The 14687-nt window shown below is 33.0% G+C and overlaps 1 protein-coding gene across 1 annotated transcript; it reads left to right on the top strand.

The window, feature by feature from the left end:
- Nucleotides 1-1914: 1914 nt before the first annotated feature.
- Nucleotides 1915-14550, top strand: LOC123307178. Its single transcript, XM_044889395.1, has 30 exons — nt 1915-2415; nt 2820-2958; nt 3319-3709; nt 3848-4113; nt 4255-4443; nt 4502-4638; nt 4693-4719; nt 4793-4966; nt 5053-5392; nt 5529-5972; nt 6106-6250; nt 6323-6761; nt 6857-6962; nt 7018-7161; nt 7218-7505; nt 7563-7808; nt 7865-8176; nt 8468-8713; nt 8770-9015; nt 9070-9312; nt 9369-9614; nt 9671-9913; nt 9970-10219; nt 11937-12163; nt 12377-12548; nt 12646-13090; nt 13254-13428; nt 13487-13666; nt 13727-14021; nt 14178-14550. Exons 1-30 carry the CDS (start codon nt 2081-2083, stop codon nt 14471-14473), a joined length of 7386 nt encoding a protein of 2461 aa, XP_044745330.1. The 5' UTR covers nt 1915-2080; the 3' UTR covers nt 14474-14550.
- The last annotated feature ends 137 nt before the right edge of the window (nt 14551-14687 follow it).

Below are 14687 nucleotides of genomic sequence, written 5' to 3'. Positions count from 1 at the left end.
TTTTTATGTGAGGCACCTACTTTAAGGAGAAACCACTGGGAAAATATTTCAAAGAATTTCTTTAAAAATTCTGTGAATTAATTGATTATTCCACTTAGTCGTAAATTAGAGATAGATTTTCTATTATTGAATTAGGATTGGATCAATTCAGACTGGCAGCACTCGCAGCTGAATTCTTGGATGAATTTTCAATTTTCATTCTTTTCCACAAGTTCATCGTTGTCATCACCACAGAAAACTTATTTAATATTTATGCACCAGAAACAAGAGATTTCTCTATGGTATGCACAGAACAAGAACACTGAACATTTCAACCACAGAGCGTAAAGAGACAACCAGAAAACAGTGTGCTGTTTTCTATGATTCTGCACTATTTGTTTTGTGTTCTGTGTTTCGTAGACCTAATAATTGTTAGGTCAAAGCATAGACCTAATAAAATATGGACGGGCCCTGAGAGAGAGAGGTCACGAGTAGTACGTTAGAAAGAGATGGACATATGGTAGAAAATGTCAAAATCATATGTTTATTGTTTACTGTTCAGCAACTGTGTTTTCAATCGATATTTCATTCTCCTCACAAACAATTTAGCAGAAAACTAGGTTTTTAGAATCGACTGCTACATGCTAATAAAGCGAAAGTGGTTTATTTTTGGAAATAATAGACCAATAAAGGAGTTTCTTTGTTATTTCATGTATGTACATATTGGACATGATTTACAAAGATTTACAAGGAATATACCTAGTCTACTTTCTATATTTCATAAGGACACAGCAAGAATTTGTAGAGGTGACTTGAATTTCGAGATAGTAGATATATTTTTGAATATTATAAAGAATGTTGTTCTAAACGAAGTAGTTACATATGAACCATCACATTCTATTTCAATGCATGTCCGAAGGAAATACTTAACTCCAATCTGGATTCAATATTAGGAAGAGAAGAGATGTAAATCATGTTGATATTCAGTAAGCCCTGTGACATCGGCAAGCTCAAAACTCGATATTTTCTGTTGATCAGTGTCACAGAAATCTAACACTGGAAAGCCACACAATAAAGAAACAGGAGCAGTAAAATATTACTGCCAGGAGTGCCAGAGAAGAGCAACTAAACCACCTGATGGAGAACCTATCAAAATAATTGTGAATGATTAATCCTCATATAAATATTTCCCCAGCAGGAAATTTCATATTATTTGTGAAAGTATCAATAAACATACTTAAAATTATTGCCCTTTTCTCTATAGCACACATGTTTTTGCTCAAGGAAGGTGAAATGTTCAAAAAAATTCACTTTAACGATTAATTTTTCTCTGTGCAGCCAGAACGCAAAGCAGGGGTCCTTTTATCTTCCCAAATCACGAGTAGTTTCAGTGTATATAAAATCAGACCCCGGCGAATGAGATAATAATGTTGTTTTACACAACTCTCAAGTTTTTTACATTAATAAAAATCCGAAAAAAATTTTTCAGGTAGAATTTTTTTTATACGGAATCTATTATTTTATCAGCACTTGAAAGTTTCAAGTTCGAGAAAAATATAGTTGATTTGATAACATTTTCGAAGTTGATTTCAGTCAGAGACAACCTCTGTTGTTGTCTCTGATTTCAGTACAAAAATTGCTTCAAATTAATAGAAAGTCTATAAATCTACCGACAACCACCCCAAAATGCAACATGGAGGATCAGCGGACTGGTAGAATTCCCGAGTTTACTGGATAACTTGGTTGAAGCGGCAACGTTGATTTATTCTCTACCAGCTACCAGCTTGACGTTTACTACCAGGGACTATTGCTATCTTTCTTTTCTACCACCCCCCTCTCTCTCGTGGGTATTCCTCGATGCGGTGAACGGGAAAACCACGTGAAGGCCTCTGGCCTGTCCATGTATTATTAGGTCTATGGGTCAAAGAGATTATAGAGTTAGGTTAGGTGTTAGGTTCCAAACAAATTTTTTTGTACACAAGTTAACGATTTAAATTTTAAAACAAGGGGAGAATTCATTTTTGTTTTGTACTATACAGGGTACGCTTATATTTTTTATGTAATACTTTGATTGCTACCGTTAACATCTTTATTAATAAAGATGGAAAGAAAACCGGATCCTGAAAATAATGTTCCTCAATCAACGGAATGGGGATCGGATATTGTTTCTAAGTCTACACCTAAAAAACGAAGAAGTGTAATGAATTCCATGGATTCAAAGGATGAGGCAATAATTCAACAATTCGAAGAATGTTTGGAAAAGTCGTTAGAACAAAAAGCGGCTAAATCTAACCTGAGCACAGTGGCTGTCAAGTCTTTATTAAAGTGTGTTGTTACCGATGAAAATGTTCTTGCATTGCTGAAGCATAAAGAAAAAGGTGAAGATGCATCTGAGGTCATACCGTTTGAACCTAAAATAACAAGGTCCAGGGCAAAGTAAGTAAACCCTATGCAGACTTTTGCATCAAGTATAGATCAATTTATTCGAAGGACTTAATATCAGTGGTATCAATTTAATTTTATAGTCTTAACTCACGGTTCCACAAAGCTTGATCAGGGAATCAACGCTTGATGGACAGATTAACATCAACTCGTTTTAAATCAACACTTAGTCATGACATTCAGAATATCACAATTCAATGATGCTCAATGGCTACTTCTTCTATATACTCAAAAATGAAAAGGTTTCAGTGATTTTGTTTTGGAAATCAAGTGACTATCAAATCTAGCTAGCAATCGATTTGCTTTTCATCTATACTATTAAGGCACTGAACTTTACTCGCTGATCTTGATTTGATGTGTAATTTTTTTATGTGTATACTAATCTTCGATATTTTTAGGGCATTGTCTAATTCTGGTTCCTCCTTATTTTTACCATGGGATTCAAATGCTTCAAATGATTCAAAAGTGTATCAATTGTTGGCTGATGATTTACATGAAGAATCATCTGATGATGAATATGTTCCAGCAACAGAGGAGGTGAATAGTTTCAGATTTCGTTTATTTATTGCAGATGGTTGATGAAAATCCATGAAGAAACTATTTGAGTAATTGATCTCATTTGATCAATCGATTGTGCTATTGAAATGATTTAGATGAACAGGGTGTTTGGTATAAAAAGATATTGACATAAGAAATAGCAGAAAGAATTTTTTATAGAATGATTGAATATTATAATGCTGAATAAATCAGGGGGAACTCCAAGTATTAACGATACTATAAAATTCCAATATGAACTAAAAATAAAAATAAATACCTCAACTCAATATGGGTGTTATACATCATACATACGTATACATTTAGAAATTTCAATTTAAAGTTGAAAAGTTTCCATTTTAGAGTGAAGATGATTCTTCATTTTGTTGTACACCGAGTAATCCACCTACTCCATCCACAAAAGAAAAAAATTCAATTGATGATGAAGGATTCAAAGCACCACAATTGAAGACAGAGAAATATGGAGATGATAATCACAAGTCTGACGAAGCTGCTAATATTGCCCTCAGAACTCGCTCTAAATTATCACTCAGTGATACTCCATTGGAAAAAATTGAGCAATCTTTTGTACCCCCTGATATTCCAAATGATATGATGTGTGAATTGGAATGCAATGATGATGATTGGAAAAATTTTCTGAGTTCTTTTGCTCAACCATTGGATGAGGTCAAAAATGAGGAGGAAGATCTTGACCCTGAATATAATATCTTATCTGATGAAGAAATAACCAAAGGTAAGCATTTATTGAACAAAAATTTAGTGCCTGGTATTTTTTGAACATGGAACATTTTTATCTTCAGTTAGTTTTGTCTAATTATGTACTTTGATCCGTAAATCTTGCTCTTTTCAATGTATTCATAATAATTTTCAGTGGATACAGAAGAATTACGTGATGATAGAGCTGTTAGAGTACCAAAAAGAGAATTGAATGACTTAATTGCTGAACTTTTTGAGTATGTTGATATTTATGAGGACAGAAATGATTTCCAAAACGACAATTTAGAAATAAATATAGATCCAGAATCATATTCTATCCAACAGCTTGAACTGGATAGATATATTGAAATTTTCGATGGCAATAGTACCAGGCAGATAGAATTGAATTTAGAGGAGGATATTCCTTCCTCTGGTCATGAGGTGAGTACTTATTTTCTTCAAGTGAGGAAACTCAATTGAATCACTACAATACTGGGTGTGCATGGTGGCACTTCCATATAACATATACACCTCGTATTTGAAGTACCCTGTGTATGTATTATATTTCTGTTTAATTTTCAGCCTATATCAGATGTATGTTCGGAGCATTCTGAGACAGAGAAACCCTTGTCTGATTTATTTTCTAAAATTCAACACCAACTTTTAATGCAGCAAATGTCTCAGCATGTGCAAATGCTATTGCAAAATTTTATACTAACATTCAACCATCCATGTTATAGTGAATATGCAGTCGAATTTAAAGAATTTTTGGTGAGTGGAACTGTTTAAATTTAATTGACAGTCATAATGAGCGATTATGAACTTTCAGCTTAATTTCAAATTATTATCTGGTGATAATGATTCCTCAGTGTTCAACACGATCAACCTGAAGGGAGCTTTAACATTCATGGAAAATTGGGAGAAACAATTTGAGGAAAAGAGTGAAGAAACTATGGAAACTATAAAGTAAGTTGAAAACTATTTTGTATGTTTTTGGTTGATAATGATTTTTATTTCTAGGCAGTTTCAGGAAGTTATGGAAGAATCGTAAGTTCCAGTGTTTATCATAGTTCTCTTTTCCACTGGAAAACTTCAAATTAAAAGTTCACTTCTGTTTTAGCCTTGACTGTTTCATGAATAAGAAACACTACTTTTTGCCATTTCCTGAAAGTATTTTGAAAGCCATATCAGAGAGCGAGGTTTTTCTATATCCTCAATTGCTACCAAAAATTCCTTTCAAGCATCCCGATCTCCTAAATTATAACTATGCACCATTTTCTACCTCAGAATATCAGTAAGTGAAATAATGTTTCTTATGAAAATAGATGTATTGCTGAACATAATTATTGAAGTTTTGTGAGTAGAAAACATTCATTACAGATTGGTCGCTTTGGGATTGGAGCAGTTTGTGCAATTTTTAATTAATGATAAGGAGTTTTCACTGGGAAAAAAAGGAATAAATATGATGAAAATAGCCGAAGTTATAAAAAAAATGTTGATGCCAGCAAGAAAAAAATTTCAGATTTACAGAAGCATTAGTGAAATGAAGAATTCAAAAGATTGGCACAATCCAATCAAGTTTTATTTCAAAAATAAAAGAGCCCCTTACACAGTTCATCAAGTTATTGATCTGAATCAATTTGGTATTTTGTCTCCAAAGCAAAGACCTCCAGATGTACTACCAAGACAGTGGAGAGCATATATTTATAAGACACCTCAGGTAAATTCATTACAAGACATGATATAAAATGAATAGTTAGAATTTCAAGTCAAAAAATACCCGTATTGGCCACATCAATTCAACTATTCAAAACAATTAATATTATTCTATTATCAATTTGTTTTTCTTTTTTAAGGATGAGGAAGATGATGAATCGCTAGAAAAATGTTCAAATCCTCCTCTAGAATTGAAGAAGCCTTCTGTTTATAAGAAAATATTGCCTAAAGGAGAAATTCCTGCAGAAACTCAAGTCAAAAAAAAACAGAAAGCGTCAACAACTCATTACGCTTATTTGAAGAAGAGGTGTGAAAATTGTTTTCGGAGAGCTATTCCATATGTTGAATATAGCAAGTTGATAAAGAACTTCGAATTTTTGAACAAATTTTTCCCGAACCAAAAGTTCAACACTAATTCAAATCAGCATGATGTTTTGCCCAGCCTTCCTTCTTTGAATATTATGAGTGATGTAGAAAAAGAAGGTGTGAAAGAACGTGGACCAATGTCTCTTGTGAAAGAAGAAACAGGAAAACCTGTACTATGTGATCCAGATGAAGAGCAAACAAATGAAATTCAGGAAAAGGTATGTGTAAATAAAGTGAAGTAATTCCCTACTCAAAAGTGGTTTTCATATATACGGCTTCAATTTTTTTTGTTACTTTGTGGAAGTCTACTATGGCATCAATTTTTCCATAAATAATATATGTATATCCTAGAGGGTAGCCAGATCAACTGTGGAAAACAGTAGAAAAGATCATTCTATTGTTGATGAAGAGAAAGCCAAAAAAAGAGAAGAATTTTTAGCAAGCATAGCCACACTTGCTCCCCCAAATTTAGAAACTGATAAAGAAAGAAGACGAGGTGAGTTTATACATTTACTAGCCAAAAAAGATCACACCAAATCGACAAGTAAATTTTTCATTTTCTCTTCAGTTTTTTCTCTATCGTTCATGGACAAATTGGTAGAAACATTAGGACCAGACACCATTGGGCAAATAATGAAACTTTTCTCAAAAGGAAAATTGTCTAATGCTGTTGATTCATATATGAAGATGAAGCCCATTCTTCCTCCCGAGAATCAGGATTTAGCTGATGAATTCTTGCTATTTCTCACAGCAGAGCAAGCCCATGCTGTGGCACAACTAACTCCATTTTTCATCATGAATCATACGGCGAAATTTTTGAGATATTTAGAACTTTATTCCAAAGATCAGACCGCTCAACTTGTTTATAGAAGTCTTCAGAATCTGAATGATACGCCCGCCGCTAATCTGGAAAAAATCGAAAAAGCCATTTTACCTCTTTTGAAAAGCAACCCCCAGTTATGTGACAGTTTTTTACGGATGTTCTTGGAAGAAAGTTCTCTTGATATGTAAGTGTTGATTTCATTAATTCAGGGAATATAATCATTAAGTTTCTATTTGCCTTAATACAGAGCTTACACAGTTTGATTTTTGATTCTTCCAGTTTACTAAATGGAGCTTGGGATGTAGTAGAAGTTAATAAGAAATTGAATAGAGCTAAAGAGGAAGGAGAATTTAAAAATCTCGTAGTCACTGATGAGTATCCTGCAGTATGTTTTATTTTTCTGATAATATAATAATAACTGACTTAAGTATTATTTTTAGTTTTTTCAAGGAATGATATATTGCCCAGCATCCATGGCAATGAAACCAATAAATACCATCCCACTATTAACTGTTTCAGTCCAGAGGACAGATCAAAACTCAAATCAATTACCAAGTTCACCTCCCAAAGAAGATCCAGAAAATGTATGTTATTGTTTTTCTAATTTTTATAAGGTCCCCAATTTCTATAATGTTTTCAGACTGAAACCAATATTAAACTTGAACAAGGGAGAAGAAGGAGAGTAATACTGTGCAAATCAAACAAAAAATCTACACCCAAGCAGAAAACACTGTGCAAATTAAACAAAAAATCTGCACCCAAGCCGAAAACATCAGAGGAAAGTCCTAAAGAAAATAAGAATAACAGAAGAAAATTTGCAAGCTCTGAGAGAATAACCCGATCAAATGTTGAGACACAAAAAGAGACAATTTCTGTTACAGAGGCAAATACATTATCATGTTCATCTCCTAAACAAACTCTGGAAAATGTATGTTATTGTTTTTCTAATTTTGATAAAGTCTCGCAATTCCTATAATTTTTTCAGACTCAAACCAACATTGAACTTGAAAATGGTAGAGAATTGAGAGTAATACTGTGCAAATTAAACGAAAAATCTATACCCAAGCCAAAAATATCAGAGGAAAGTCCTAAAGAAAATAAGAATGATAGAAAAAAATTTGCAAGCTCTGAGAGAATAACCCGATCAAATGTTGAAACACAAAAAGAGACAATTCCTGTTACAGAGGAAAATAAATTATCAAGTTCACCTCCTGAAGAAACTCTGGAAAGTGTATGTTATCGTTTTTCCAATTTTTATAAATTCTGCAATTCCTATTATTTTTTCAGACTCAAACCAACATTGAGCTTGAAGATGGTAGAAAAATGAGTGCGAGATTGTGCAAATCGAACGAAAAATCTATACCCAAGCTGAAAATATCGGAGGAAAGTTGTAAAGCAAATAAGAATGAAAGAAGAAAATTAGCAAGCTCAGAGATAATAACCCAATCAAATGCTGAGACACAAAAAGGGACAATTCCTGTTACAGAGGAAAATAAATTATCCAGTTCACCTCCTGACGGAATTCTGGAAAATGTATGTTATTGTTTTTCCAATTTTTATAGTTTTGCAATTCCTATTACTTTTTCAGACTCAAACCAACATTGAGCTTGAAATTGGTAGAAAAATGAGTGCGAGATTGTGCAAATCCAACAAAAAATCTACACCCAAGCTGAAAATATCAGAGGAAAGTTGTAAAGCAAATAAGAATAAAAGAAGAAGATTAGCAAGCTCAGAGATAATAACCCAATCAAATGCTGAGATACAAAAGGAGACAATCCCTGTTACAGAGGCAAATAAGTCATCAAGTTCACCTCCTAAAGAAATAACAGAAAATGTATTTTATTGTTTCTCTAATTTTCATAAAGTCTCCAATTCCTATAATTTTTTCAGACTCAAACCAACATTGAGCTTGAAGATGATAGAAGTAGGATAGCACAACTGTGCAAATCAAACGAAAAATCTACACCCAAGCTGAAAACATCAGAGGAAAGTCCTAAGGAAAATAAGAATAAAAGAAGAAGATTAGCAAGCTCAGAGATAATAACCCAATCAAATGTTGAGACGCAAAAGGAGACAATCCCTGTTACAGAGGCAAATAAATCATCAACTTCACCTCCTAAAGAAATATCAGAAAATGTATCTTATTGTTTCTCTAATTTTTATAAAGTCTCCAATTCCTATAATTTTTTCAGACTCAAACCAACATTGAGCTTGAAGATGATAGAAGTAGGATAGCACAACTGTGTAAATCAAACGAAAAATCTACACCCAAGCTGAAAACATCAGAGAAAAGTCCTAAAGAAAATAAGAATGAAAGAAGAAGATTAGCAAGCTCAGAGATAATAACCCAATCAAATGTTGAGACACAAAAGGAGACAATTCCTGTTACAGAGGAAAATAAATCATCAAGTTCACCTCCTAAAGAAATATCAAAAAAAGTATCTTATTGTTTCTCTAATTTTTATAGTCTCCAATTCCTAAAATTTTTTCAGACTCAAACCAACATTGAGCTTGAAGATGGTAGAAAAATGAGTGTGAGACTGTGCAAATCCAACGAAAAATCTACACCCAAGCTGAAAACATCAGAGGAAAGTCCTAAAGAAAATAAGAATAAAAGAAGAATATTAGCAAGCGCGGAGATAACCCAATCAAATGTTGAGACACAAAAGGAGACAATCCCTGTACCAGAGGCAAATAAATCAACAAGTTCACCTCCTGAAGAAATACTCGAAAATGTATGTTATTGTTTTTCCAATTTTTATAAATTTTGCAATTCCTATTACTTTTTCAGACTCAAACCAACATTGAGGCTGAAGATGATAGAAATATGATAGGGAAACTGTGCAAATCAAACGAAAAATGTACACCCAAGCTGAAAACATCAGAGGAAAGTCCTAAAGGAAATAAGAATACAAGAAGAAGATTAGCAAGCTCAGAGATAATGACCCAATCAAATGCTGAGACACAAAAGGCGACAATTCCTGTTACAGAGGAAAATAAATTATCAAGTTCACCTCCTGAAGAAATTCTGGAAAATGTATGTTATTGTTTTTCCAATTTTTATAAATTCTGCAATTCCTATAACTTTTTCAGACTCTAACCAACATTGAGCTGGAAGATGATAGAAATAGGATAGCGAAACTGTGCAACTCAAACAAAAAATCTACAGCCAAGCGGAAAAGACGAGTGGAAAGTCCTGAAGAAAATAAGAATAAGAGAAGAAAATTAGCAAGCTCAGAGATAATAAACCAATCAAATGTTGAGATACAGAAGGAGACAGTTCCTGTTACAGAGGCAAATAAATCAAGTTCACCTCTTAAAGGAACACTGGAAAATGTATGTTATTGTTTCTCTAATTTTTATAAAGTCTAAAATTCCTTTAATTTTTTCAGACTCAAACCAACATTGATCTTGAAGATAGAGAAAGGAGAGTGAAACTGTGCAAATCAAACAAAAAATCTACACCCGAGCCGAAACAATCAGAGGAAAGTCCTAAAGAAAATAAGAATAACAGAAGAAAATTAGAAAGCTCAAAGATAATAACCCGATCAAGGGTTGAGACACAAAAGGAGGCAATTCCTGAGGCAGATTGGAAAAATTTGCCATCTTCTAAATCTACAAGTAAACCTTTATTTGATACTGGTAATTACCTATGACTCCATGATACCTAAGTATCCAATAGAATTGATTAATTTCACAATTAGCCGGGCTCAAACTTAAACTCAGCTTGAACTTGAACAGTACAGCTGAACCTCAATGTCCCATTTTGACATCGAATAGCGTTTTAGATTGGTAAAACAAGTCACTGCGAGTGCATTTTTTGATGTCATTACAATCATTCCAAAAATCTGAAGCTAGTTCTACCAATTGAATTCACTGTAATAGAAAATTTCATCAGTAAAACTGATACTCCAATAATTTCAAGATATCCTAATTCATATTTGATATTGATGATCCAGTGCAGCACTAGTTTTACCAATAGAAAACACTGTAAGTTCAGCCAATGAATATTAAGTTAATACTTTTTCTCCAAATATTCATTATGTGCCTCCACAGATTCATCACAAGAAGAAGAGGCAACATTGAATACAATTGATGAAGAAATCACAGTTTGTAAGGAAGAAATTGCAATTACAGAAGAAACTATCAAAGTAGAGAAAGAATTAACAAATGAAGACACATCAAATAACTGGACGAAAGAAGAAGACAGAGTTATATTAGAGACTTACAAGCAGAATTTCCACAACGATCCTATAAATTCAATAAAGCAGCGACTGAAAAATCGCTCTGAAGAAGAAATACATTTACGATTTGACAATCTAATGAAACGCCTCCAAGAAATGTACTCCAGAGGAGATTTGAAAATATCAAATCCTTAATTTTACTTTAGTATTTTTAATTTAGTTTTATATTGAATGAAAATGTGATATTTGTACATAAATACATAAAATAGTATTTGATTTCAAATGAGATAGGTAATTACCCCTCCCCACAAATGAGTTTTCCTCGCTAAACCCCGGTTTGACAAAACTTTGATTGCGCTATCAACGATTTGACAGTCATTGCATTTTTAATACGAATCAATCTTTTTGTTTCTGAATATATTGAAAAAGTAGCTATAGAGAATCATTGAATTGATGTGTATGGATTATAATTTGATGCTAGTGTGATATTCTCAGTGCTCATGATTGGATTATAGTTTATCCGTTAATCAAGCGTTGATTCCCCTATCAAGCTTTGTTAAACTGGGGGTAAATCTAGATCAAAGATTATAGAGTAGTTCTCTATAATCTTTGATCTAGATGAGTTAAAAGCAATCACCTTTTTAGAAATCTGAATATTGGACCAAAGATCCTCTTTGATTGGACAACGTTTTCGCATAAAAGTTGAAGGCAAGGATAAGAGTGGTCGGAGGTTTTTTGAATTACCTTCTTTCTAACTTTACCTTACTCATTGTTATCCAAAGCAAAGAGGAAGTTAATCTTTTCAAAGAGTTAGCTAACTCTATAATCTTTGATCCGAAGTATGGAGGCTCTCTACCCTCCATAATCCGAAGTGTGTTATCTGTCAAAGATTAACCTAATCCAAAACCTAACCTAACCCAGAGTCAAACCCTAACCTCTTAAATCTTTGGTTGGGTTATATTATTTTCCTTTTCAAGGATGAAGGAAATGAATTACTAGAAACCTTTGAAATTGAAACTTTTTTCCTCCAGTGTTGAAGCAATCCACTGTTTATAGGAAAATATTGCCCAAAGAAGAAATCCCTGAAGAAAAACAAGTTTCCAAAACATTGACAGCGTCCCTACAATTATTATTTGAAGAAATTATTTCCAGAAGAATATACTAAACTCAATAAGGAATTTCAAGTTTTAGAAAAAGTTTATCTTCAATTCAGATTCATATTAAAGACTTTTTGGTTATGTTGCCCAGACTTCCTTCTCCAGAATCTCCAGATATTTTGACTGATATACAAAAAACTGATATGGATGTGGGAGAATGTGGGCTAATGTCTATGGTGAATGAAGTCAAAAAACCTGTACTTTGTGATTCAGACAAGGAGCGTACAAATGAAATTCCTAAAAAGGTAGGTATAAATAAGGTGAAGTCATTATTTTATCCAGTTGATTTCCCTATGCTAAAGCGTTATTACCATAATGAAATACAAGATTCCATATTTTTGATAGAAAATTCGATTGATATAATAATTCATTGATAGAAATATATGAAGAACTTTTGATGTTACGGATTTAATTTTTTTACATGTTCTCAATTTGATTTTTTCCATGTTCTCATATAGGATACTTTTGACGATACAAATGCATTGCTGGTAGCAAATTCAACTGTGAAAAATAGTAGAAAGGATCAGTCCCTTGTTGATAAAAAAAAGGCTAAAAAAAGGAAAGAGTTTTTAGCAAGCATTGCTATGCTTGCTCCTTCAAATCCAGAAACTGAAAAAGAAAGAAGGCAAAGTGAGTATTAGCAGTATTTGCTAGCAAAATTAGATGGCTAGTTTGGGATTACATTAAACTGACTAGTGAATGTTTTATCAACATAATTTCTTTCTAGACCTCTCAATAGCATACATGTACAAATTGGAAGAAACATTAGGACCTAACGAGTTTGGAAAAATAATGAAAATTTTCTCCAATGAAAGAATCTCTAATGCTGTCGATTTATATATGAAGTTGAACCCTATTCTTCTTCCCAAATATAAGGATTTAGCTGATGAATTCTTGCTATTTCTCACAGCAGAGCAGGCATGTGCTGTGGGACAACTCATTCCATTTTTCATCATGAATCATATGGCAAAATTTTTGAGATATTTAGAACTTTATTTCAAAGATCAGCCTGCTCAACTTAGAAAGGTTTATAAAACTCTTCAAGATCTGAATGATACACCTGAAGTGAATCTGGAAAAGATTAAAAATGCTATATTACCTCTTCTCAAAAGTAACCCTTTGTTATGTGATAGTTTTCTACAGATGTTTTTGGAAGAAAGTCCTCCTGCTACGTAAGTATTCATTTTTTGTTTCAATATAATGCTTACTTCTATTTTTTCCTGATCACTCTATTTTTGTTCTACAGAATCATTTAGTTTCTTTGTCTAAATGAAACCTATTCCTTATTATTGTGCATAGGGAAATGCTGACTGTTTCACTTAAGTTTTTTTCTAGTTTACTAAATGGAGCTTGGGATGTGATAGAAGTTAAAGAATTGAATAGGTCTAAAGAGGAAGGAGCATTTGAAAATCTCACAGTCACCGATGAAGATCCTGCTTGCAGTTGTAGTTGTCACAAGATTGATGGAGATCAACTTCAGAAACACCATTGTACCAATTGTGGACTCAAAGTATGTTCCATTATTTTTCTGGTAATATAATAATAACCACCTAAATTGTTATTTTCAGTTTATTCAAGGGAAGCTATATTGCCAAACTTCCAAAGGAATGAAACCATTAAATGTTTCATTTCCTTTCAACCCTGATGTTGACCATATCACAAGATTAACTGTTCCTAGTAAAGTCCGGAGGATAGATCAAAACCCAAATAAATCATCAAGTTCGCCTTGTAAGGAAACTCTAGAGGATGTATGTTATTGTTACAGTAATTTGCTAATTGAAGTTGCTGATCCTGTATCATTTTTTCAGGGTAAAACATACATTGAACTTGAAGATGGTAGAAAAAGGAAAATGCGACTGTGCAAATCAAACAAAAAATCTACACCCAAGCCGAAAATATTTCATTGTAGGGATAAATCAGGGGAAAGTCCCAAAGGAAATGAGGAGAAATTAGTATGTAATAAGAGCCCCACTAGAAGAAAGCTAGCAAACACAAAAATAACAACCCAATCAAGTGCTGAAACACATAAGGAAACAATTCCTGTTACAGAGGCAGATTGGAAGAACTTGCCATCTCCTGAATATATTCCTTTATCTGATACTGGTGAGTATATATTGTGTTCTACTTGTTAAATGCTTCATGTCCCATTTGACATCTAAGTTCAATGAAAGAGTATCAAGTTAATACTCTGATTGAACCTCAGCCTTCCAAAGCTCTATAGACAGCTGTGGTTCAACTACACATTATGTGCATTTACAGATTCATCACAAGAAGAAGAGAAAACATTGAATGCAATCAATGAAGAAACTATCAAGAAAGATAGAGCTGATGAGAAAAAATCAATAAATGAAGGTTTACCACATAACTGGACAAAAGAAGAAGATAGAATTCTATTAGAGACTTTCAAGCAGAATTTCCACAAAGATCCAATAACTTTAGTAAAGCAGCGACTGAAAAACCGCTCTGAAGAAGAAATACGATTACGGTTTGACAATCTAATGAACCTGCTCCAAGAAATGTATTCCAGAGGAGATTCACAAATATCAAATTCTTAATGTTACCTGAATATCTTTGATATGATTTTATATTGAATGAAAAATGTGATATATTTAAATAAATGAATAAATTAAAATAGTGTTTAATTTTGAATGAGGCAAGGGCAAGGATTCATCCACGGGGGGGTAATTACCTAGTACTTAAAGTACTATTATGAATATTGTCACCATATTATTGTTTCTTAGATTGTTGTATAGGGGTGTTTGCAAATGA

The sequence above is a fragment of the Coccinella septempunctata genome, chromosome 2 (genome assembly GCF_907165205.1).
Source record: "Coccinella septempunctata chromosome 2, icCocSept1.1, whole genome shotgun sequence".
NCBI classification, from domain to species: domain Eukaryota; kingdom Metazoa; phylum Arthropoda; class Insecta; order Coleoptera; family Coccinellidae; genus Coccinella; species Coccinella septempunctata.
This window is presented reverse-complemented; position numbering and strand designations above follow the sequence as displayed.

Bases quoted from the DNA above. Each gene is read 5' to 3' on its own strand.
- LOC123307178 (XM_044889395.1), top strand. From the start codon at position 2,081: ATGGAAAGAAAACCGGATCCTGAAAATAATGTTCCTCAATCAACGGAA. The intron at 9,914-9,969 runs GTATGTTATTGT...TAATTTTTTCAG, and splicing joins TTAAAGGAACACTGGAAAAT to ACTCAAACCAACATTGATCT. The intron at 12,164-12,376 runs GTAGGTATAAAT...GTTCTCATATAG, and splicing joins CAAATGAAATTCCTAAAAAG to GATACTTTTGACGATACAAA.